The 24,893-nt window shown below is 39.4% G+C and overlaps 1 protein-coding gene across 3 annotated transcripts in view; it reads right to left on the bottom strand.

The window, feature by feature from the left end:
* Positions 1 to 548: 548 nt before the first annotated feature.
* The window catches only part of tiam1a (TIAM Rac1 associated GEF 1a), a 333,343-nt gene continuing 308,998 nt past the window's right edge, over positions 549 to 24,893 (bottom strand). For all 3 annotated transcript variants that reach the window (XM_043700703.2, XM_043700702.2, XM_043700705.2), the window contains 7 exons: positions 22,575 to 22,693; positions 19,292 to 19,400; positions 18,951 to 19,009; positions 18,020 to 18,125; positions 6,556 to 6,643; positions 6,276 to 6,448; positions 549 to 1,790 (listed from right to left, as the gene is read on the bottom strand). In XM_043700703.2, coding sequence (XP_043556638.1) covers positions 1,303 to 1,790; positions 6,276 to 6,448; positions 6,556 to 6,643; positions 18,020 to 18,125; positions 18,951 to 19,009; positions 19,292 to 19,400; positions 22,575 to 22,693 — 1,142 coding nt within the window. In that variant the 3' untranslated portion in view covers positions 549 to 1,302. The remainder of the gene's footprint in view (positions 1,791 to 6,275; positions 6,449 to 6,555; positions 6,644 to 18,019; positions 18,126 to 18,950; positions 19,010 to 19,291; positions 19,401 to 22,574; positions 22,694 to 24,893) is intronic.

Raw genomic sequence — 24,893 nt, 5'->3', positions numbered from 1 at the left:
CCCACTCTTTTCCACTCCACTAAATTAACTCTTTTGATTATAGTATTCAAAAATATAAGGAAAACATACAAATAAAGATAGTAGAAAATAAAACATTTTAACTACTATTTAGAGACACGTAGTCACACTGGCTTGGGATGGTCAACATTTCCTGTAGTTTCCTACCGCACATACACACAAAATACCTGTGCATACATTTTAGTGAACACTTCCATTATTTTTGCATGGAAACTTTTGAGTGCTTGCAGGTTCACAGGTTATAAGGATTATAAGAGTTATACTGAGACCCCAACAGGACTGAAACTGGAAAATATGCAGAATCAGCAGCAGGTCAAAAAGGGAAGTAGAGTTTATATTGGGTTTCTTCCATAGCAGAAAATCCCACTTTAAGTGCTGTAAAGGCTAGTGACGTGATGAACTCTCTCTTTGGGAAATGTAAAATAATTGTAGGAACATTTCATTGTATATGAGAGCACTATCCTCAGCAACAAAATTCATAAATAATTTTGTCTCATCTGAATAAGTAAACACACAAAATAACAGAGAAATTCCAATTTCACATGTTTTATTATGTTTGAAGAGCATTTACAATTCTTAAAGTCAATGAACCTAAAAACATAAAAATAGAATTTTTTCCAGCTTACAAAAGAAATATATTAGGCAACTTCTGATGTGCGCATCAAAGCTTGGAAATATGTACAAATATGAATATGGCCATAATAGAAGTACCATCAGACTTGTTAACAGCGTAATGAAACCTAAAGTAGTTTGAAAAATGTATTTATTCAATGCTCGCAGTTTGTTCTTTTGTTCATATAAACACCCGATTTATTTCACTGGTAGTTGTGTGGTTAAGACTTATAACCATTTCAGCTCTATGCTGCACTAAAAAGACATTCTTTAAACAATTTTGGATGAAATCCAGTTTGTGCAATTGATTTCAGCGTTTCTGTAAAAAGTACAAAGTTAGTTGGTAACAGATACAATAAATTTGCTTGTTCAGTGAATTGCCTAAATATAAACAAAAAATGAAATTATATTTTTACACCGCAACAATAATAAATATACATTAAGCCCTTTGGACAGTACATTATAGGAGTGTACAATGAAGTCACAAGATTGTTCATACATTTGAGTGTTCAATCATAATGATTTTTAATTAATTTAATAGGAGATCATAGCTTCTGAATTGGTCCAGCTACCTCCAATTCAGTGGAATCATCCTATAGCATATGTAAGAGGCCATGAACAGTTAGCAGTGAATGTGCCCGGCAGTTATATCTGCAGAAACGAATCTGCATTTTAGATTTCATCATTTTCTTTCTCAGTTGAAATGAAGTCTTCACGTTTTACCCAGATTACTTCTGCTGTGGTATTTTCCACTACGCCATTAGCTCCTGCTGCAACTTTTTGCTTTGCAGTAAATGCTGTTTTTGATGGTGATTTTTCTGGCGTTCTATGCATGGATAGTTTTCCATTCTCACAGAAACTATCTTTTGTGAAGCTCATTGCTTTCAGCTGCTCTTGCAAATCTTTTGACAGTGTTGAACTTTTTACTGACTGGCAGTATTCGTCATCATCACTTAGAATATCAGTCTCTTTGACATCTTCCTGTTCTTCATACTTACCAAGATCAAACTGTTCTTCCACCCAACGATCAGTATCATTGCATGTCACTGGGGACTGTGAAGATTCATTACTTTGACTACGTCCAAACAGATCATCTGCATCAATAGTAAATCTGTTCCTGGATAGTCTCTTCTTGCCTAGGCTTCTGCAGGGTACTGAAACTTAGGGAAGGACAAAGATATACAGAAATTAGATGCTGCGACACCTTGCCAGAAGCAAAATCAAAGTAATAGTCTAACAGACAAGACATTTCAACAAGCTAAATGTCAGTACAATCACAAATAAACACAGATTTATTACTCACAATATTGTTGAATGACTGTTTATGGCACATTTGTACATTTTACATTGCTTGTGTTTTTTAGTTGCAACGTTAGCCATTTAAAATAAAAGCATCAATAACTGCATTAAAATACTATTTGGAAAGACACCTCTAAGTATGCATACACTCATATTTCCAAAAGCCATTTCAAATCCATAGCTTTTACAAGCATAATCAATATGATGACTATACAATGTTTTCACAGAATCCCTACAGGGTGGAAGCAGGCCATTCGGCCCATCGAGCCCACACTGACAGTCTGAAGACTATCCCGCTCCTTGTAACCCTGCATTCCCCATGGCTAATCCACCTCAATTACACATCCCTGGACACTACTGGCAATTTAGCAATTCACCTTACCTGCACATCTTTGGACTGCAGGAGAAAACTGGAGATCCTGGAGGAAACCCACACAGATATGGAGAGAATGTGTGAACTCCATACAATCACCCAAGGATGGAATTGAAGCCAGATCCCTGGCATTTTGAGGCAGCAGTGCTAACCACTGAGCCACGATGCGCCTGTTTTCTATGAAATATATTAAGAATTGTGCAGTAATTACTGAGCAGAGGGGAAAGGGGGTATGTATCATGCAATGAAACGTGGGTTACACTTGTGATACACAACTGGAATGTGTGCAGGGTTTTCCGAGCTCCCACTGTGAACCTCCCAAATGAGGAGGGTAGTGGACAGTAAAGAGGTAGTAACTAAAGCCTTTAAGGAATTAGACAATGAAGTCAGTGTGACTAAGAGGAAGATTAGGCATGGAGCAGTTGATGGATGCAAAAGGGACAGGTGATCTGAGGTGCATTTGTTTTAATGCGAGAACTGAAGTGGGTAAGGCAGATGAACTTAAGGCTTGGATTTGTATCTACGGGTATGAGGTTATTGCTGTTACTGAGACTTGGTTGAGGGAAGGGCAAGATTGGCAACTAAATATCCCAGGAGACAGATGCTTCAGGTGGGTTAGAGAGAGAGGTAAAAGAGGTGGAGGAGTTGCAATACTGGCCAGAGAGGATATCACAGCTGTGCTGAATGAGGGCACTATGGAGGACTCGAGCAGTGAGGCAAAGGTACAAATATGGAGACAGATTATGGAAAGATGTAGGAGCAACAGGATGGTGGTGATGGGCAATTTTAATTTTCCTAACATCGACTGGGATTCACTTAGTGTTAGAGATTTAGGTGGAGCAGAATTTGTAAGGAGCATCCAGGAGGGTTTTCTATATGCCCGAAACGTTGATTCTCCTGTTCCCTGGATGCTGCCTGACCTGCTGCGCTTTTCCAGCAACTTAGAAAGGGCCATACTGGACCTGGTGTTGGAGAATGAGCCCAGCCAGGTGGTTGAAGTTTCAGTCGGAGATTACTTTGGGAATAGTAATCACAATTCCGTACGTTTTAGAATACTCATGGACAAAGACTAGAGTGGTCCAAAAGGAAAAGTGCTAATTCGGGGAAAGGCCAACTATAGCAAAATTCAAAAGGAGTTGGGGAACGTGGATTGGGAGCAGCTGTTTGAGGGTAAATACACATTTATATTACTATGTGGGAGGTTTTTAAAGAGAGGTTGATTACAGTACAGGGCAGACATGTCCCTGTGAAAATGAGGCATACAAATGGCAAGATTAGAGAACCATGGATGACAGGTGAAACTGAGACTAGCTAAGAGCAAATAGGAAGCATACATAAAGTCCAGATGACTGAAAACAGACAAAGCTTTGGCATAATATTGGGAAAGAAGGACCAATCTGAAATGAGGAATTAAGAGGACTAAAAGGGATCACGAAATACCTTCAGCAACAGGGTTAATGAAAATTCCAATTTGTACATAAGGAGCAAGAGGGTAATTAGAGAAAGGGCTGACCCACTCAAGGACAAAGGAGGAACGTTATGCATGGAGTCAAGAAAATGCGTGAGTTTCTTAATGTGTACTTTGCGTCAGTATTCACCTAGAAGTGGGACATGACGGATGTTGAGGTTAGGGATAGATGTTTGATTACTCTAGGTCAGGTTGGCATAAGGAGGGAGGAAGTGGTGGACATTCTAAAAGGCATTAAGTTGGACAAGTGCCCAGGTCTGGATAGGATCTATCCCAGGTTACTGAGGGAAGCAAGAGAGGAAAAAGCTGGGGCCTTAACTGATATCTTTGCAGCATCCTTGAACACAGGTGAGGTTCCGGAGGACTGGAGAATTACTAATGTCGTCCCTTTGTTTAAGAAGGGTAGCAAGGATAATCTTGGTAATTATAGACCGGTGAGCCTGACGTCAGTGACAGGGAAGCTGGTGAAAAAGTTGATTGATGAGACAAGGGCTGTACATGGACTTCTGTACGGTGTTTGATAAGGTTGACCATGGTAGGCTGATGGAGGAAGTGAAGTCGCATGGGGTCCAGGGTGTAATAGGATAGAGAACTGGCCGGGCAACAGGAGACAGACAGTAGTAGTGGAAGTGAATTTCTGAAAATGGAGAACTGTGACCAGTGGTGTTCCATAGGGACCCGTACTAGGATCACTGTTGTTTGTGATATACATAAATGATCTGGAGGAAGGGATGGGTGGTCTGGTTGCAAGTTTGTAAATGACACTAAGATTGGCAGTGAAGGTCACTGTCAGAGAATGCAGCAGAATGTAGATAGATTGGAGAGCTGGGCAAATGCAAGATGATGCATAATTCTAGAATGAACTCTAAAATTGGTAAATGGAACCATACAATATGGTAAACGGAAAAGCCCTGGGGACAATTTCTGTACAGAGGTCTGGGCATTTATTAGATCCATTGTACCCTGAAGGTGGCAAAGCAGGTCGATAGAGTGGTCATGAAGGCATAGGGCATGCTTTTCATCATCGGATGGGGTACTGACTACAAGAGTTGGCAGGTCATGTTATAGTTGTATAGGGCTTTGGTTTGGCCACATTGGAATACTGCGTATAGTTCTGGTTGCCACATTTGCAAAAGGATGCAGATGCTTTGGAGAGGGTGCAGAGGAGGTTCATCAGGATGTTGCCTGGTATGGAGGGCACTAGCTATGAAGAAAAGTTGAATAGATTAGGATTATTTTCATTAGAAACATGGAGGTTGAGTGCCTCCATGGATAGTAAGGGTGGATAGTAAGAAGCTTTTTCCCAGAGTGGGGGATTCAATTACTAGAGGTCACGAGTTCAAGTTGAGAGGGGAAAAGTTTAAGGGAAATATGTGTGGAATGTTCTTTACGGAGAGGGTGGTGGATGCTTGGAACATGTTGCCAGAGGTGGTGGTAGAGGCGGGCACGATTATGTCACATAAGATGTATCTGGACAGATATATGAATGGGCAGAGCGCGGAGGGATACAGATCCTTGGAAAATAGGCAACAGGTTTAGATCGAGGACTTGGACTGGCACAGGTTTAGAGGGCTATAGGGCCTGTTCCTGCACTGTAATTTTCTTTGTTCTTAACTCCAGTGAGACAACATAACAGATGTTAGATTGTTTCTCCCTGATTATAGGCAGAGTAGGGAAACCATGCCAGGAAATTCTCTCTTACAATATTTATTAAAACACCGTTATTTTACCTCCTGCTTTGAAGAATGACTTCATTTTGCACAATCATTGATAAATAATTATTGAAAATATAGCATATAAATAAATTAATTTTTAACACATCCCTAAGCAGTAAGTAGTATGCAGAAATAAGAGAAAAGATTATGAGAAATTGATTAAAAACTTAAGAAATGTTAGCAGGATTAGGTCACCTTGCCCTTCAGACATACTGAAACCATTTCATATGATTATGACTGACCTTTGACTCCAATTTCACTTTCCCACCTGTCTCCATCATCTCTCTCTAATTGTCCAGCAAGATCTCGTGAAATAGTATCTATTATTTTTGAAAACATTCCCTTTCATCCAATGGAAATGAATTGTTACTTGTAGATTTACAATTGTCTAACATATCACAAGCTTATTTGCCATTTGACTTTTCCCACATGGGTTCATGTTTCTATTAATTCCAACTATTCATTTTATCACGCATGTTCTCAATTTATATTGTTATTACTGAATCCATTCACATACCCCATTGAGTTATGACGTTGATTTTTGTTTTCAAGTTCCACAATTACTGGTTCTATCTTAAAATGAGAACTTCTTTTAAAAACAACTGGTTAAACGAGGTCAAAAAATCCTGAATTTTTTTTTGGAACTGGTTCATAGTTAAGGAACAAAGAAGCATTAGGAAATTATTTTCATAAATATGAAATTATACACTGGCACAAGAGAGGAACATTTTGTAACATGTAGTAGTGTGAACGATACTTTTGATACAGCTCTGACCCGGATGGTTCTTACCAGCTCGATTCACTACTGGCCTTGCTCCTTTCAATGCACATAGTCGCTTTCCCCCAAAAGGAATGTATTGCTGAGACTGTGGCAAACTTTCAGTTTTTAGAAGCTGCCTTCGATGTTTATCACGTAATATGGACTGAACTGCCTTGATAATATCCCGTTTGTTCTCAGGAGTACTGAAAATTTTCAGAAAGGTCGACATCAGAGGAAGATAATTCTGAAAATATTTTTTAAATGATGCTGTAAATGTTTAAGAAATCAGACAAGAGTAACAACCAGCTACCTGCTACAGAAGTGAAAGTTTGTCTCTGGTCTTCCTTCTGACTCAGATTTTGTGTGAATTATTTCAAAGACACAATCGGTCTCAACATCTAGAGACAAAAGCACATAGAAGTATTATGAAATATAACTGCAGGAGGCAAAATTTAATATTGATAGTGTTAGCATTATTTAACATACATAATTACAGGGCCTCCTAGTATTAAAAGAAGAAAGGTCAGGACAACTTTAAACATCAAAGACAATGGCATTCAATCACCTCAAATCTGATTTAATTAGTAATAGTAAAAATTAGCAATAACTTGCTGCTGTCTGTGTAATTTTAGTATCCATCAGTCAACTGAACTCCTAAAATTGTGCAAGCTTTTATGTCCTAAATATGGACAACTATTCATTCACAAAAGTAAATGATATGCTGCCAAACTACTGAAAATGGATGAGTTATTTACTTTAAGTAAGAGTTCAGGCTCATTCTATAGGAAAATCCTCACTTTCCAACACTGGAAGTGAGTGGTACAGAAATGTTATTCCAGCCTACACAGGGCGAGTTGAAATTCCACATGCTGTAAAAATGAATACAGCCTTCATTGTAGTATATCCCACAAATAATCTCACAAAAAGAAATAGTGTGTTTTAACAGTGCTAAGTAACATAGCAAAGAGTACAGGCCAAAGATACTGGACTGGATTTTCCAATGATCAGGCATTTATTATTCCAGAGTGACCCCCTTTCTCCAATCCTGAGCCCCCTGTTATCCTAATCTGCCTTTTCTCATGACCACTGATTAGGGCAGAACCTCCCCTACCTTACTCCCACTTTTATTCGTCCTTCAGAAGCCAATTTGGCTCTGCCATGTCCCCACCCAGGAGCTGGAATCCTCTCCCCCACCATTGGACTCAGCTCTTCCTCAAACTTCCAAACTCCCCTGTGAACCAATGACCCAATATTTCTCACCCACTCCAACAGACCTTAATTACTGCATCAATTATTTGGCCCACTAGCTAAAATTCCATAAGAAATAGGAACAGGAGTAGACTGTTTGCCCCCTCCAGTCTGCTCTGCCACTCAATAAAATTATGGCAGATCTGACATTCCTCACATCCACTTTCCTGCCCTTTTCCCATAACTCTTCATTCTCTAGTGATCAAAGATTAATCTATGTCAACTCAAAATCAACACAAGGACTCTGATCCCACAGCTGTCTGTGGCAAAGAGTTACAAAGACTCTCAACCCTCAGAGAAGAAATTGTTCTCACCTCAGTCTTAAATTAATGCCCATTTGTGCTAAGGCTCTATCTCAGAGTCCCAGACTCTCCCATGATGGGAAACATCCCCCCAGCATCCTGTATGTTTCAATGAGATTACCTCTCATTCTTCTATAACTCCAGTGAGTAGAGTCCCAACTTGATTATTCTTTATTAATAAAACAACCCCTCCATACCAGGGATCATCTCACGAACCTTCTCTGAACTTCCTCCAATGAAGTAGTATGTTTCCTTAAGTAAGGGGACAAAGACTGTTCACAATACTCCAAATATGGTCTCAGCAGTATCTTGTACAGTTGCAATAGACGTGTTTACTCTTGTACTTCAACACCCTTGAAACATGGGTCATTGTATCGTATCTTTAGGGTCTTGAAGGGAGAGGGTGACCAGCCTCAAGTCATTGTCCATGTAGGTACCAATGACATAGGCAGAAAGAGGGATAGGGATGTAAGGCAGGATTTCAGGGAGCTAGGGTGGAAGCTGAGAGCTAGAACAAACAGAGTTGTTATCTCTGGAATGTTATCCGTGCCACGTGATAGCAAGGCAAGGAATAAGGAGAGATATCAATTAAACACATGGCTGCAAGGATGGTGCAGGAGGTAGGGTTTCAGGTTTTTGGATAATTGGGGCTCATTCTGGAGAAGGTGGGACTTGTACAAACAGGACGGTCTTCACTTGAACCAGAGGGGTACTAATATCCTGGGTGGGAAATTTGCTGGTGTTGTTTGGGTGGGTTTAAACCAGCTGAGCAGGGGGATGGGAACTGGAGGTGTAGCTGCAGTGCACAAGAGAATGAGAGTAGGAAGGACACGGACAGGATTTCAGGGTCACTAGAATGTGCTGGCAGGCAGCGAAGTGATTTGAAGTATGTCCACCAGAAATAAGGTAGGTGAGTTTGCAGCACAGATAGGTACCTGAGACTTCAATGTTGTGGCCATTTCGGAGACATGGATAGAGCAGGGTGAGGAATGGATGTTGCAGGTTCCAGGATTTAGATCATTCATTAAAAACAGGCAAGGTGGTAAAAGAGGGGGAGGTGTGGCCTTGTTAGTCAAAGATAGTATAACGGTGGCTGAGAGAACTTTTGATGAGAACTCGTCTACTGAGGTAGTGTGAGCTGAGGTTAGAAACAGGAGGAGAGGTCACACTGCGTAGAGTTTTTTATAGGCCTCCAAAGAATTCCAGGGAGGTGGAAGAGAGGATTAGCAACATTATTCTGGGTAGGAGTGAAAGGAACAGGGTGGTCATTATGGGGGACTTTAACTTCCCCAATATTGTTTGGAAATGTTATAACTCAAGTACGTCGGATGGATCGTTTTTTGTCCAATGTGTGCAGAAGGGTTTCCTGACACAGTATGTCGAAGGGCCAACAAGAGGGGAGGCCACATTGGATCTGGTGCTTGGTAATGAACCAGGCCAGATGTTTGATTGAGTTGTAGGTGAGCACTTTGGAGAGAGTGACCATAATTCAGTTACGTTTAGTTTAGCGATGGAAAGGGATAGGTACATGCCATAGGTCAAGAGTTATCGATGGGGCAAGGGCAATTATAATGCGATTAGGCAAGAGTTAGGATGCATAGAATGGGGTAGCAAAATGTAGGGGGTGCAGACAATCAAAATGTGGAGCTGGTTTCGGGAACAGATATTGCGTGTCCTTGATAGGGATGTCCCTGTCAGGCAGGGAGGAAGTGATAAGGTAAGGGAACCGTGGTTTACAACAGAAACTGCATCTCTTGTTAAGAAGAAGAAGGAGGCTTATGTGTTGATGAGGCAAGATGGTTCAGATGAGGCGATGGAGAGTTACAGATCAGCGAGGAAGGATTTAAAGAGAGAATTATGAAGAGCAAAGAGAGGACATGAACAGTGTTTAGCAAATAGAATAAAGGAGAACCCTAAAGTATTCTATAGGTATGTGAGGAATAAAAAGATGATTAGGGTACGAATTGGGCCAAAGACAGAAGTGGGAAGCTGAGTGTGGACCCTGTAGTGATCAGAGAGGTGCTAAATGAACATTTCTCATCGGTGTTCACTCAGGAAAAGAGAAAATTGTATATAAGAATGAGGTGCGAGATATTAGACTAGAAAGGATCGAGGTTAGTTACACACAGGTGCTATCAATTCTGGAAGGAGTGAAAGTAGACAAGTTCCCTGGGCCGGATGGGATTTATCTGAGGATTCTCTGGGAAGCTAGGGAGGAGATAGCAGAGTGTTTGGCTTCGATATTTGAGTTGTCATTGTCTACAGGTTTAGTACCTGAGGACTGGAGGATTGCTAATGTTGTGCCCTTGTTCAAGAAGGGCAGCAGAGATGACCCAGGTAATTATAGACCAGCGAGCCTTAGTTCTGTTGTAGGAAAGGTTTTGGAAAGGATTATGAGAGATAAGATTTATAATCATCTAGCAAGCAACAACTTGATTTCAGATAGTTAACATGATGGTTTCGTCAAGGGCAGGTCATGTCTCACATACCTCATTAAGTTTTTTGAGAAGGTGATTAAGCATGTAGATTAGAATAGGGCAGTTGACGTGGTATACTTGGACTTCAGTAAAGCCTTTGATAAGGTTCCACATGGTAGGCTGATGGAGAAAATGCAGAGGCATGGAATTGAGGGTGATTTAGAAGTTTGGATTAGAAACTGGCTTTCTGGAAGAAGGCAGTGAGTGGTGGTTGATGGAAAATATTCAGTCTGGAGTCCAGTTACTAGTGGTGTGCCACAAGGATCTGTTTTGGGACCACTGCTGTTTGTCATTTTTTATAAATGATTTAGACGCAGGCATAGGTGGATGGATTAGTAAGTTTGCAGACGACACTAAAGTCGGTGGAGTAGTGGACAGTTTGCAAGAATGTGACAGGTTGCAGGGGGACTTGGATAAACTGCAGAATTGGGCTGAGAGATGGCAAATGGAGTTCAATGCAGCTAAATGTGAGCTGATGCACTTTGAAGAATAACAGGATGGCAGAGTACTTAGTCAATGGAAAATTCTTGGTACCGTGGATGTGCAGAGGGATCTTGGAGTCCATGTGCATAGATCCCGAAAGTTGCCACCCAGATGGATAGTGCTGTTAAGAAGGCATACGATGTGTTGGGTTTCATTGGTAGAGGGATCGAGTTCCGGAACCGCAATATCATGCTGCAACTATACAAAACGCTGGTGCGGCCACACTTGGAACATTGTATACTGTTCTGGTCGCCCCATTACAGAAAGGATTTGGAAGCATTGGAAAAGGTGCAGGGGAGATTTACCAGGAGGTTGCCTGGTCTGGAGGGAAGGTCTTATGAGGAAAGGCTGAGAGAGACTTGAGTCTGTTCTCACTGGAAAGAAGAAAGCTAAGGGGGGATTTGATAAAGACATACAAGATGATCAGAGGATTAGATAGGGTAGACAGAGAAAGACTTTTTCCGAGGATGATGTCAGCTTGTACGAGAGGGCATAACTACAAATTGAGGGGTGATAGATTTAAGACAGATGTCAGAGGCATCTCAGAGAGTGGTAAGGGTGTGGAATGCCCTACCTGTTAAGGTAGTCAACTCAACTACATTATGGAGATTTAAACAATCCTTAGATAAGCACATGGATGATTTTGGGATAGTGTAGGGGGACAAGCTGAGAATAGTTTACAGGTTGGTGCAACATCGAGGGCTGAAGAGCTTGTTCTGCCCTGTATTTTTCTATGTTCTATTCCACTGGCCTTCCTGGTTACCTGCTGCACCGATGGCTAGCTTTCTTTGTTTCATACACAAGTAGACTTATGTCCCTTTGTGTTGCAACTTTCTGCAATTTCTCTCCGTTTAAATAATGTCCTGTTCTCTTGTTCACTTTCCAAAATTAACAATCTTGCATTTTTCCACATTATACTCCATTTGGCAACTTTTAGCTCACTTACTTAATCTATCAATGTCTCTCTGTAAACTCTCACAATCTGCCATACTTACTATTTTACTGTTGTCTGCTAATCTGTTGACAGTACATTCGCTTATTTCCTCCAAGTCATGTTAACATATTGTAAACAGCTGCATTGTCCCAACATTGTTCTATGTGGAACCCAATGAATACTGGTTACCAACCTGAGGAAGAACCCCTTATCCCCATTCTCGGTTTTCTCCCAGGGAACCAAATTCTCTCTCATGCCAATATACTACCTCCAACACAGTGTACCCTTCACTTATGATTTAACCTTTTGTGGGGTACCTTGTCAAACATCTTCTGGAAGTCCAAGTACAACTTTGTCTGCTCTGGTTGAGACCTTGAAAACCTCTCATAAATCAGACACAATTTCCCTTTCATGAAGCCATGCTGACTCTGCTTAATCAGCTTATGATTTTCCAAATGTTCTGTTATTACTTCCTTAATCATTGATTTCAATACTTTTTCAACAATAGATGCTAGCTTAACCAGCTCATAGTTACCCACTTTTTGCCTCCCTTCCTTTTTGAATAGAGGTGTCACATTAGCAGTTTTGCAGTCTTTGGGTGTTTCTCCAGAATCCAATGATTTTTTGTAAAATTTCAACCAATGCATCTACTGTCTCTGTAGCTTCCTTTTTTAGAATCCTAGGGTGCAGCCAGGGGGATTCAAGTACCTTTAACCCCATAAGCTTGTCTAATACTCCTTCTTTAGTGGTGGTAATAGTATTTGATTTCCTCCCCTGCATTCTTGCTTATAATGTTTGACAAGACCATTTCAAATATTGAAGAGAATAGCATAAAGGCTATTCTGCGTTATCTGCAAAAAAGGTGAAACAAATGAAAGGGCCAAAGGAAAACTGAACATTGTTCATGCGAACGAGTTCACAAGAAATTTGTGTTTGACTGTCAGAGTAGGTTTCTATGGATTACCACAGCACAAAAAACCATTATGTTGGATGCATACCAGTTTTTTTTCGCAAAAAGTATATAAACAAAAGTTTCCAAATTCACAGAAACAGCCTGGCCAAACCCCCATGTGGAATGTGAAAGAGTGAAGCAAAATAATTGTGACACTGGGCATTGAAAGCTGACTTCAAGTGCTCAGAATGATCATTCTCTTGAAACAATTTAAAAGCTTCTGTCATCAGAACCAATGTTGAAAAGTAAAGAACCGATCCATTAAACTAAACACTTTTTCTATCACTTTTGTAAACTCTTTAAGGTTAAATGATAGGAGAGTTAAAGGAAAGGCTAAAAAAAAAAAAGGTTAGTCGGGATAGTCTTAAGAGCTCTTCCTCAGATTAGACAGTACTGGGTGGAGGTGAAAACTGAAAACCACAATAAAATCGGATACCTTCTTTCAGAATACAAGAGAAGTTGCAAGAAGTTGAGAGACCTATAGCAACTTGTAAGAATTAGTCCGAAAAGGGAACTTGAAACAAAATTATCACGCATCAAATTGTAGACCCCTAGTTGCAGTTGAACTAGAGGTGAAAACTCCAGACTTCGGGTAAGGTAAATAGGTTAGATGAGAGATATGAAAGGATCACAGAATCATATAGTACAGAAAGGGCCCTTCAGTCCATTGATTTTTAATTGACAAAAATATTACTCTAAATCTACACGAGTCCCACTTTCCAGCACTTAGCCCATAGTGGTGAATGTTCTAACATTCAGAGTGCTTGTCCAAATGATTAAAAGGTTGAGGTTTCCCACATCATCTACCTTCTCAGGCAGCACATTCCAGACCCCAACCAGTGAAAAATGCTTTCCTGAAATCCCTTTTCAAGCTCCTGTCTTTCACCTTTGAACTTGAATGCCCTTTTGCATTGACCTTTCAACTAAGGGGAACAGCTGCTTTCTCTTCACCCTTTCCATGCCCCTCAATCTTTACATCAGTCAGGTCCCTATTCAGCCTTCTCTGTTATAAAGAAAACAATTCAAGCGTGTCCAGCTTCTCTTCAGTGCTAAACTGGTACATCCTAGGCATTATCCTGGTAAGTCTCTGCACCCCCTCTAGTGCAATCGTATACTTCATCTTGTGTGGTGACCAGAATAGCACACAGAACTCCAGGTGTGGCCTAACCAAAGTCCTGTACATAAGGGCAAGTATCCAATAATTCATAATTACCCTATTAACTTGCCCTACCACATTTAAGGAGTTGAGGCCAAGCCTCTAAGATCTCTCTGTCACTTTGAGCTTCCTAGTGCCCAGCCATTCGTTGAACATAGAACATTACAGCGCAGTACAGGCCCTTCGGCCCTCGATGTTGTGCCGACCTGTCATAACAATCTGAAGCCCATCTAACCTACACTATTCCATGTACGTCCATATGCTTGTCCAATGACGACTTAAATGCACTTAAAAGTTGGCGAATCTACTACCATCGCAGGCAAAGCATTCCATACCATTACTACTCTCTGAGTAAAGACTACTGCCTTATCGTGTTACTTCTTCCAAAATGCATCACCTTACTAATCAGGGTTAAGTTCCATCTAATACTGATCCGCTCATCTGACCAATCATCTATATCCTGCAAGCTAGGACCTTCTTCCTCACTGTCAATCACTCAGCCAAATGTTACAACATCAGCAAAATTACTTACAACACCACCACCACCTCCCCCCCCACCCCACTGCCCCCAACATTCTCAACTACTTTGTCAATATATATCAGGGACCCAATAAGAGCATTGATGCCTGTTCTATGCCATTGGACTCCAGCCTCTAGTCACATAAACACTCTGTGTTCGAACATCTCATCAATTTTGGATCTAATTTACCAAGTTATCTTGGATCCCAAATATTTTTATATTTTTTAAAAATCAGTCACTTATCTGGGACCTTGTCAAAGGCTCTGTTGAAATCCATATTAACTATGTCACCTGCCCTACCCTCATCTACACACTTGGTCACCTCCTCGAAAAAAAAAATCAAGCTTTTTATCAAAAGGAAGGATAATTTAACTTGTGTCAAATAATGTGGATAAAGTGCAATTATAACAAGGAATACTGGAGCTACTCAACCACTGTTCAAGAAGGACTTAGTTTTGCCTCCAGGGAGTACAATGAAAGTCCAAGTGATATAAAATGGGATAAGTGCAGTGTATATCTTGGTTTAACTGCACAAAGTGCCCTTGGCCCACGCTTCTTCAACTTCTTCATCAACCTTCCCGCTATCTTAAGGTCAGAAATGGGAATTTTTGCTGATGATTGCACAAATGTTCAACACCATTCACAACTCAAGATATTGAAGCAGTCTATGTCTAAATGCAAGGAGGCCTGGGCAATATCCAGGTTTCAGCTGACAAGTGGCAAGTGACAGTGCAATGATCATCTCCAGCAAGACAGAATCTAACCATCGCTTCTCAACATTCAATAGCATTTCCATCACTGAATAAACCACTATCAACATCCTGGGGAATACCATTGAACAGAAAATGAACAAGACTAATCATATAAATATTGAGGCTACTTCAGTGTCTAGGAATCCTGCAATGAATAACTCACCTCTTAACTACCCAAACTTGCCTTGGTGATTGCTATTCCTAAAACACTTGAAGCTTGACACCATCCAGAACAAAGCAGCCCACTTGATTGGCATGACATCCACAAACGTTCACTCCCTCCACCATCAATGCTCAGCAGCAGCAATGTGTATCATCTACAAGATGCACTGTAAAAATTGCCCTTTGGCATCACCTTGAAAACATGTGATCATTTCAATCTATTAGGAAAGGGCAGCAGATACATGGGAACACCACCAGCTGCAAGGTTCTTTCCAAGCCACTCTCCAACCCGATTTAGAAATATATTGCCATTCCTTCACTGTCACTGGGTCAAAATCCTGAAATATCCTCCCAACAGTATTTCGGTCTTCCTAAATCAAATAAACTGCAACAGTCCAAGGTGACAGCTCATCACTGCTTTCTCGAGGCCATGTGTATTTATTTATTGTCATGTGTATTGTTACAAAATACAGTATAAACTGTTGCAGAGTGTCACCACTCTCCAGCATCATTGTTAAAGACAGAAAAATAAATCAAAACATAGATCACAAAAGGTAGAAAAATAAATAGTGTGTAACTATGCAATCCTTCTTGTTAAGTGCTCAGTCATGGGCCATGAGCCTGGTGACCAGCCACAAGTTACCTTTGCTGTGTCGCCGCCTCTAGAACAACAGTCACCACTCTTCAGCGCCTTCCCACCTCCAGTGATGCCCCTGCCACTACAAGTCCTCACTGGACCTCACCACTGATGCCACCATGTACCACATGGCTTAAACTCAACTCCCCCAGAGGCATGAAGTCCACTTCAGGCACCCCTAGCCTATGTAGCTGCTGCTGATGCCACAAGATCTCGTACTGGGCCCAAATGTGCCTCCACCGTCTTTGTGAATCTGTGCTGGACTATCAGTCTCTTGTGTCAAAAGCCTCACTGAAGTCCAAGTAACTCTCGTCTACATGCCTAGTCAGCTCTTTGAAAAATTCAATCAATCATGTCTTCTACACTCTGGCTTAAAGGAAAGCTCTTCTAGATGTATGAAGGGTTCTGCTCCCTCTGAACCTTGCACACGTTTCCAGTTAATGTTGGGGAAGCTGACCACCATTACCTTAAGGGTTATAGAGTCACAGAGATGTACAGCATGGAAACAGACCCTTCAGTCCAACCCCTCCATGCCAACCAGATATCCCAACCCAATCTAGTCCCACCTGCCAGCACACGGCCCATATCCCTCCATACCATTCCTATTCATATACCCATCCAAATGCCTCTTAAATATTGCAATTGTACCAGCCTCCACCACATCCTCTGGCAGCTCATTCCATACGCGTACCACCCTCTGCATGAAAACGTTGCCCCTCAGGTTTCTTTTATCTTTCCCCTCTCACCCTAAACCTATGCCCTCTAGTTCTGGACTCCCTGACCCCAGGGAAAAGACTTTGTCTATTTATCCTATCCATGCCCCTCAGGAAAGTGAATGTGAGGAATGCTGAATCAACCAGGATCAGGCTTGAAGGGCCGATCAGCTGACTGCTGTTCATACTTCTGATGGGCTCATTACATTTCCATTTCTGTGAAATGTTCCTCCATTTATGTCATTCTCTCCATGCTGGTATATGACCCTGTGGTAATTCTGTGCCCTTGCCCTGGTACTTTCTTCTCCTTTTAGGTTGGGCAATAAATACTGGCCCAGCCAGATGCCACATTAACATTACACTAATGACCAGACACCAATAATTTATTTTAACAAGTGAAACGTAAGAATGTAACTTCTCATATGGATCAACGGTAGTAGGGGTTGTTCAGAAATAACTTGGTGAATGGATTTGACTGGATTCAGGATTACAACTTTGTTCACAATCATTGGAAGCCCATGGAAAGTAAAAGAGATGGAACAGTTACAAGAACAAGTTCCAGATATTTTTCCATTTGTGGTGACAAGAGAAGTGGCTAAACAAAGTCTATCACCAGAAGTCAAAGTAATAGGCAGATGTTAGATAGCTGAAATGTTCCTTAAGGATGAGGCTTATTTCAAACTAAGTATTTGGCAGGTCTACATTAATTGAGGTTCAGAAAGCAGATCCCAAATTAAGTAACGTTCACACTGACAGCTAACACTGAAATTGAGGCTCAAAGAAGACTGGTGTTATTTGTTTAAAAAGATCTGTGAATGGAAATTTATGGCTGTTGATCAGACAGTGGTACCACCCAGATACTGTCAGGACATATTGTTTTCATGTAATGCTCACAATCTATGGCAGGACATGTAGGAATATAGAAATTTTCAACAATCTTTGCGCATTTGTGACAACTCTGGGAAGAGTAGGGCTTAACATCCAGCACTACACCAGTAAACTGTGCCATTGCGTAAACCATCTGGAGCAAAACACTCCAAAATGTAAAATGTCGTCTCAAGGAATTTAATTTTCTGCTGTCACCACTTTCTACAATGAGTTTCTTGCTTTGACGTGCGCACCCAAGTTCACATTGCATTTATTCATCTGAGAAGCTGAGGTTGTTCAGCACACGCTTCAAATTTTCTTCAGTGCAGACAAGAGGTGAATTATGTGAGGTTGCATAGACTCTGTTTTTCCTTTCTAGGTGTAGACAGTCTTGTTGAAAACTGGTAAAATAAAAAATTTACCTAATTGGAACACTCAACCTTAAAAGCAAAGTGGAAGTGATATTAAAACATTGGTTTGCCTCACATTGGTCCAGTACATCATTGATACAGCTTAGCACTTGTTGGAAAGTTCACTTCATACATATTAATACAAAATATTATTTACATACCTGTGGTTGCAACTGATCGAATCTGCAATGCTTGAGTTGGAATCATATGACGAAATTTGAAAGGATCTCGATCATCTGAGACTGATACTCTCTGAGAAATGTTTCCCTATTTGTAAAGTAAAAGATGACATTTTATGCTGGAATTTTACTAGAAACAAGACATTTTGGAAAAGTAACTGCGGTTAATTGATTTGTTTGTTTAGTAACTGCTCCAAATTATGATTTATATAATAGACGCTAAAGTAAAATTGAGCAATTTAAAAGAAACACAGGCTTACATCGTAACGCCAGTACTGCCTGTTTAAAATAATCTTTCCTACTTTGTTTTTAAGAAGAAGAACTATAGAATTTCTCAGTTTACACATTAAAGACTATCAGCTTTCCAATCATTTGTAAGCTTCAGATCACAATTTTTAGTACTTTTAGTCGTTAAACATCCGGGAGCATGTCTTTTGCTGCAGTGATACTGCATATCCTTCATAAATATAAAACCTGGCTTTGGTCCTCTTCTGAACTTGAATCAAGATGGTCTTTTTCTAACTGTGTAATAATCAAAATGAAAATATTGCAAAAACATTCTGTCCCAGATCATATTAGAATCAAAAACTGAATTTTAAAGCTTTCTCTAACCATTTGTGAAACAGACACATTGGTCAAAAAAAGTTTCAGGTTTGCTTCACATAAAACAGCACTGTTTTGCAAACTAGTCCCAGATCTAATTCCGACTGATTACAATTCAGTATTTTCACCATTTATATTTGAGCAAAACACCAAAACATTGTCTTACCACAAACTAAAGTGATTTCAATAAAAATTATTTTATTTGAACCATTTCATATCTTTGAATGTTTAACAATTTCATAAATTTAATACAAAATTAAATAGCTCATTAAACCAAATGTGTATTGTCATTTTAAGATAGAAAACCTACCAATTTCCTTTTCTGCTTGAAACCGTCTTTATACACAAGAACAACTGCAGTTTTGAACACTGGAAAGTAAAATGAAAAATAAATCATGCAGTGCTCCAAAACCTTGTGTATTGAAGTTCTTTTCCTGCACTTATTAAGCCACTTCTGCAAAAATGCAAAGTGGTTTTATGCGTATACTATCATAGAATTTGTGGATGAATGCAGCAGATTACTTTGGATATTAGATGCAAAAAGTTTAAAACTCCTTTCTGAGTTTCCAACAATTCGGTATAAATTTAGCAATTTATACAGATTTGCACTTCTGAAACCTAAACACAATAAACCTCGAAACTGGAACATACCAAATGCTGCCAATTCAGGATCTTTCTTACACTTCCCAAAAGATGTGGGAGGATTTAGCCAAGTAACTGTGGAATGGAGAAGAAGGTCTCCCATTGAAAGGTCCACAACCTATAAATGAAGGTGACATTGATATATATATAATTATTGATACGAAATATACTTATATTTCATGTCTGCATGTCTTATATTTCAAATCTTATAGAGGACTATGGTTCTGGAAAATTTTGAATCCTCATTCATTTTCCATAATCCTAAATTAGCAACTGCACTTAATTGCAGATTATAAAATTAATTATTTAGGACAATTAAATATATGACTACTGTTACAGATGCCTTAAATTTTACATTTGACTGACCTATTATGTGATAATGTTTGACTGGCTGATCATTTTCATTAAAAGCAAGTTTGCATTTTCTTTGGAAATGTTTACAAAGACCCAGATTTTGAAAAAAACAGTTGCCAGCATTTGTTACTGAAACACAGATTAGCCAACAGCATGCAGTGAGGAAATGGTACCTTGTGAATTGCAAATTACCATAAGATGAAAGTTATTATTGCCACTTGCATCTCCACTATTAGCATTACGAAAATAGCTTCTAATACTTAACCTCTGCATGATTTCCATGAGGTTGGCTTATTCTAATTATACATTAACTATACATTAAACATGCCATTGAAAGTCCCTTTATAACAACATGATATCTGATAACAATTGTCATTCAACCTCTCCTGCACATAGGGTGAACAGGAGTGCCATTCCTTAGTTAGTGATTTGTTGTTTGAAGATTTTAAAATGTGAAAATTTAATTTTTTGCAAATATCTTACTTTTTATTTCTTACTTTTAACCTCCCTTAAAGCAACCTTTTGTTACCACTATTTATTTTTCTATCAAACTAACAGAGTTAGCCATTCCAGGAAATCCTGGACCATAGTAGTCACTTTGCTTACTCCTCAGCTTGACCAATTTCTCTGTGAAGTGCCTTGGGGTGTTTTATACATAAAATCTTTATGCAAGTGCAAATTGATGTTCCATTGTGATATTTTCAATCACTCTGTTTGGATGTGGTGTGACACATCACTGGAGCAGGTGCGTCTTGAACTTAGGCCTTCTAGCTCAAAGACAGTGGTGCTAACACTGGATTACAAGTACCTTTAAAATTAGATTTGAACTGGGATTGATGGATTCAGAGGGCAGAGTGCTCACGATCACATCATGGAACGCAAAACTTTGATGCTTCCTTGGTAAAGAGGATGAACGAAAGCAGCTAAAAGCAATGAACCTAAAGTAGGGGTTATGGAGACTATAGTTGTCGTAAAAGTTTAATCTTGGGGTCAATTTTTTTAAAATAAGTTGTTTGTTGTCTCCAAATTTCATTCCAAAACTTTTGAAAATAACAAACATTTCACTGTAATCAATTAATAGCATAGCTTTGCTTTTCCATCAATCTTTGATCATTTAGACTCAGTACAATTCACCAGTAGTGGTGCAGGTGAAGGAAAGTAACAAGTTTTCATTTTCTAATTACAAATTTGTTGGTATTAACATTTTCTCATACTCAGATAATGTTTTTTTATTTTGTTCAGTAACACCAACAAATGTCACCCTGCTTCAGCATGTTTGCTGCTGAAATCTTTATCATGCTTTTATCACTAGACTAAACAATCTCAAATTTAAAAGTCACACAACACCAGGTTATAGTCCAACAGGTTTATTTGGAAGTTCTAGCTTTCTGAGCGCTGATCCTTTATCAGACAGCTACCTGACAAAGAAGCAACACTTCAAAAGTTAGTTCTTTCAAATAAATCTGTTGGACTATAACCTGGTTTTGTGAGATTTTTAAACTTTGTCCACCTACACCTCCACATGATAAATATTTCAAAAAAATGCTTGATCATACAAACATTTACTGCCCATGTTTTCAGTTGCAACAATTCCTGATCATCACCCATTCATGCAGTCACTGACCTACACTGCCTCCTTATTAGTTACAGCCCAGTTTTAAAACTTCAACCCATGTTTTCCTGTTTACCATGGCCTTGCCCTTCCCAATCCCTGCAATCCCTCGAGATAGCAACCTTGCAATGGCCTGGGTTCACCTAATTCTGGTCACTTGAGCAGTAACAAGTTTATGTGCTCCAGTCCAGAGTGTGGTGCTGGAAAAGTTCAGCAGGTCAGGCAGCATCTGGGGAGCAGGAAAAGTCGACATTTCGGGCAAAAGCCCTTCATTAGGAGGTAGAGACCATCCCTTCTGCTGTCTAGAACACAAGATTTGGAATTTGCTGTGAACCTTCTCAGTTGCCTTTCCTTTTTTCAAGGCACTATACTTAACCTCCCACTTTGATAAAGCATTCAGTTTATAATGTCACTGTGACGTGCCTTGTGATGTTTTACTACATAAAAGGCAATATTAAAAAAGCTGGTGGTTTTTGTTGATGATATTGTTTACTTTCCCATTGTACATGTCTATAAAAATGTTGTTGATATATGCAGGCTTAATACATTGCTTAACAGAAGGAACATTTCATTGCATCTCCCTCTAAATGTATGTCAAATTATCCATCTATACCCACTTAAATGACTTCAGTCTCAGTTAATGTAATACCTCATTACAAATAATAACAAGGTTAGAGGACTTTTAGAAGATCATTTTGCAGTGGCCCAAGGATCTTTTCTGCTACCAACTCTGCCAGGAAAGCTTTATGGTTCCTGGAATATAATGACATCAGTTCACTGGTCCACTTCAGTGTCAGTATCAAACTCATCAGATGAACATCTCAGGAATTTCTAACAACTGGAAGCAAAATTTGTTTTATAAAGCAGTCAAATTAAACCATCCATTTGATTATAACAAATGTAATAGAATGCATAATGTGACTACTGCACACATCCACAGCTGCGTAACAGGATTTATAGCTTTAAGGAGAGACTTGAGTCTTGGTTCATTAATTTGTTGGTAAATTTTAAAAGGAAGACTACACAGAAGAATTAGACATTCATTAAAACATGACTGAAAAATGCTCTTTTTTCAAAAACAGGCACCCTTTGCACAAGAAATAAGAATTTAAAACAGAGAAGAAAACACTTTGATGAAACACTACAATTAATGTGGCAGTATACAGATATCAGCTGTGCAGAAGTTCACAGTTGGTAGCTTCTACCATTTCAACCAAAGGGGGAGGAGGATAATCTAGTTTGGGTCATTTGGGCCACAAGAAAATAATGAAATAGCGTATGACCTATACATGTATTCCAGGAAGTCAAATTGAATACTTTTCTTACCTCTTTCTTCTCTCCAGTTTGCTCAGATATAAGCTGGTCAAACACAGCACCATATTCTTCATGTAGTTTCTGCATTTCATTTATGTGGCTTGCTACTTTATTCATGGCTTTCATTGCCACTGAAAGTTTAAAGAAAAGGATTTCTAATATCTTTTGTGATTCAATTTATACACTTATCATTTAGAAATTTACAGCACAAGAAACATCATCTTTATTTTCAAACATGTTATAAATCTTTTTGGCTGACAACAATTGAACTGGATTTACTGGACACTCTTCCTGGAGAATGCAAGAGACCTCCTTCTTTGGCCGAGTGGTAAGGTACACATTGTTTGGTGGTACACAGGCCACAGAGACCATAAATTCCATTCCCGACATCCATACAGGCAGTCCATTCCAGTTGGATTAGGGTAGAATACAACAACATTACTCTCAGGACCTCAGGTTTGGATAAGAAACAAGAATTTAAAAATCTAATTTCTGACCATTACTGGTATCCCTTGTTGGAACTGAAATACCTCCAGGTGAAGATACTCGTATAGCTGACCCCTCTTTATTGATCTGAATTCAAGCCTTTTTTTAGCTTTTATCCTAACTTTTGGGTAGGCAAGGTGAAAAGTAAGCAAGTATCTGTCACTCTAGATTTTTCCTCATTATTCACTCACCCCATTCTCTTGCTGTATTTCTGATGGACAGTGAAAGTACCAGTCCTATTGCAGGTGTACTATGAAAAAACAAGCCACATTGCAGCTACGTATTCCATTTCCCATGAATGCAGAACATCATAAGGGCAAATTCTGGATTATGATTTACCTATCATAAGGACAAAGCAGTGAAAATGGGAGGACAAGTAGTAGATGAAATTTAACATCGAAAAGTGTAAAGTGATTCATTTTTGTGGGAAGAATGCATAGTCAAAACAAAGTGTACAACTCTAAAGTGGGTGTATGAGCAAAGGGATCTTTATAAGTTACTGAATGTGACAGGCCGTGTTGAGAGAACAGTGAATAAAACATACAGGATTCCTGGGATTTATCAACAGGGGTATGAATTAAAAGCAACGGAGTTATATTGTACTTGTATATAACAATTCTAGGCATATGTTAGAAAGGATAATAAAACCACTGGAGAGGTTGCAGAAAACATTTATAAAATGATTCCAGAAATGAGGACTTTTGTTTCATAAATAAATTGGAGAGGTTGTTGAGACAAGGTTTGATGATGATATTCAAAGTATTGCACAAAATGGACAGGGTAGATAGGGAGAAACTGTTCTCATTTGTGAAAGCTTTAAGGAATTGGCAAAAGGAATAATAGCGAGCAAAAGAAAAATATGTTAGACCACAGTGAATGGTTATGATTTGGAATGTGCTGCCTGAGATTGTAGTGGAGTCAGGTTCAATTAAGGCATTCAACAGGGAATTTATCCGAAAAGGAAGAACGTACAGGGTTGTGGAGAAGATGGTGAGAGTCACAAGGAAAATTGCTCATACAGAGAGCCAGGACAGATGTGTCAGGCTACGTATGACCATTTCTGTTGCACATGTCAGGCAACTAGAACAGCTAGTCACTGTAACGTAGGCTGAAGTGGACTTAAAAATCCAAGTACTTCATACAGAGTCAGAGTGAGCTTATTTCATTTATTGCCATTTACTGTGGAGTTGTCATTTATTTCCGCTCCCTTGTCTCTCAATGTCTCACAGCAGGGTATGCAGAGATTGAAGCAGTCTTAATTTCCTTTGTCCTGGGAGTACCTGATGAAGACATGTTTTACACGGACCATGAATGTGTTGTGCCTTGTTCTTGAACCCAATCTATGAACTATCACAGGAACTTCACTGCTACTGATAGACAACTATCCTGGACACTTTTTTCCATCCAGACTGCCGCTGGAGATATCTCTCACATTAACCAATCAACTCTGCACCAATTTAAACCAAGTCAGCAATGTGGTGTTGCTTGAACAAGTCACTTTATTCAGTTCCTTAAGTATAACAATGGCAAAGTGGTAAGGTCATGCAATTTTTCAGAGTGATAAGATCCCCAATGTCAAAGGATTCATAGCTCACACCACATGGCTCTTCAACAACATTATCATCGAAATAAATAGGGATGGAATACATTTTTTGAATAGCCAACTCATTTATAACATATTGGACTTCACTGTACAATGGAATGCTTGCTCCCCTAGTAAGTGTCTTGAGATATTCAGAGTAAGAAATTCCAATATGCCTGAATTCTAAAACTGACATATTTGCAAGAATCGTGAGAGGTCAGCATTTACTCACTACCTAATGGCATCCATGTAGTTTTTTGAGA

Source organism: Chiloscyllium plagiosum, unplaced genomic scaffold (assembly GCF_037043375.1).
Source record: "Chiloscyllium plagiosum isolate Xiang-an unplaced genomic scaffold, Cpla_swu_hap1 HiC_scaffold_12, whole genome shotgun sequence".
Taxonomy (NCBI): domain Eukaryota; kingdom Metazoa; phylum Chordata; class Chondrichthyes; order Orectolobiformes; family Hemiscylliidae; genus Chiloscyllium; species Chiloscyllium plagiosum.
This window is presented reverse-complemented; position numbering and strand designations above follow the sequence as displayed.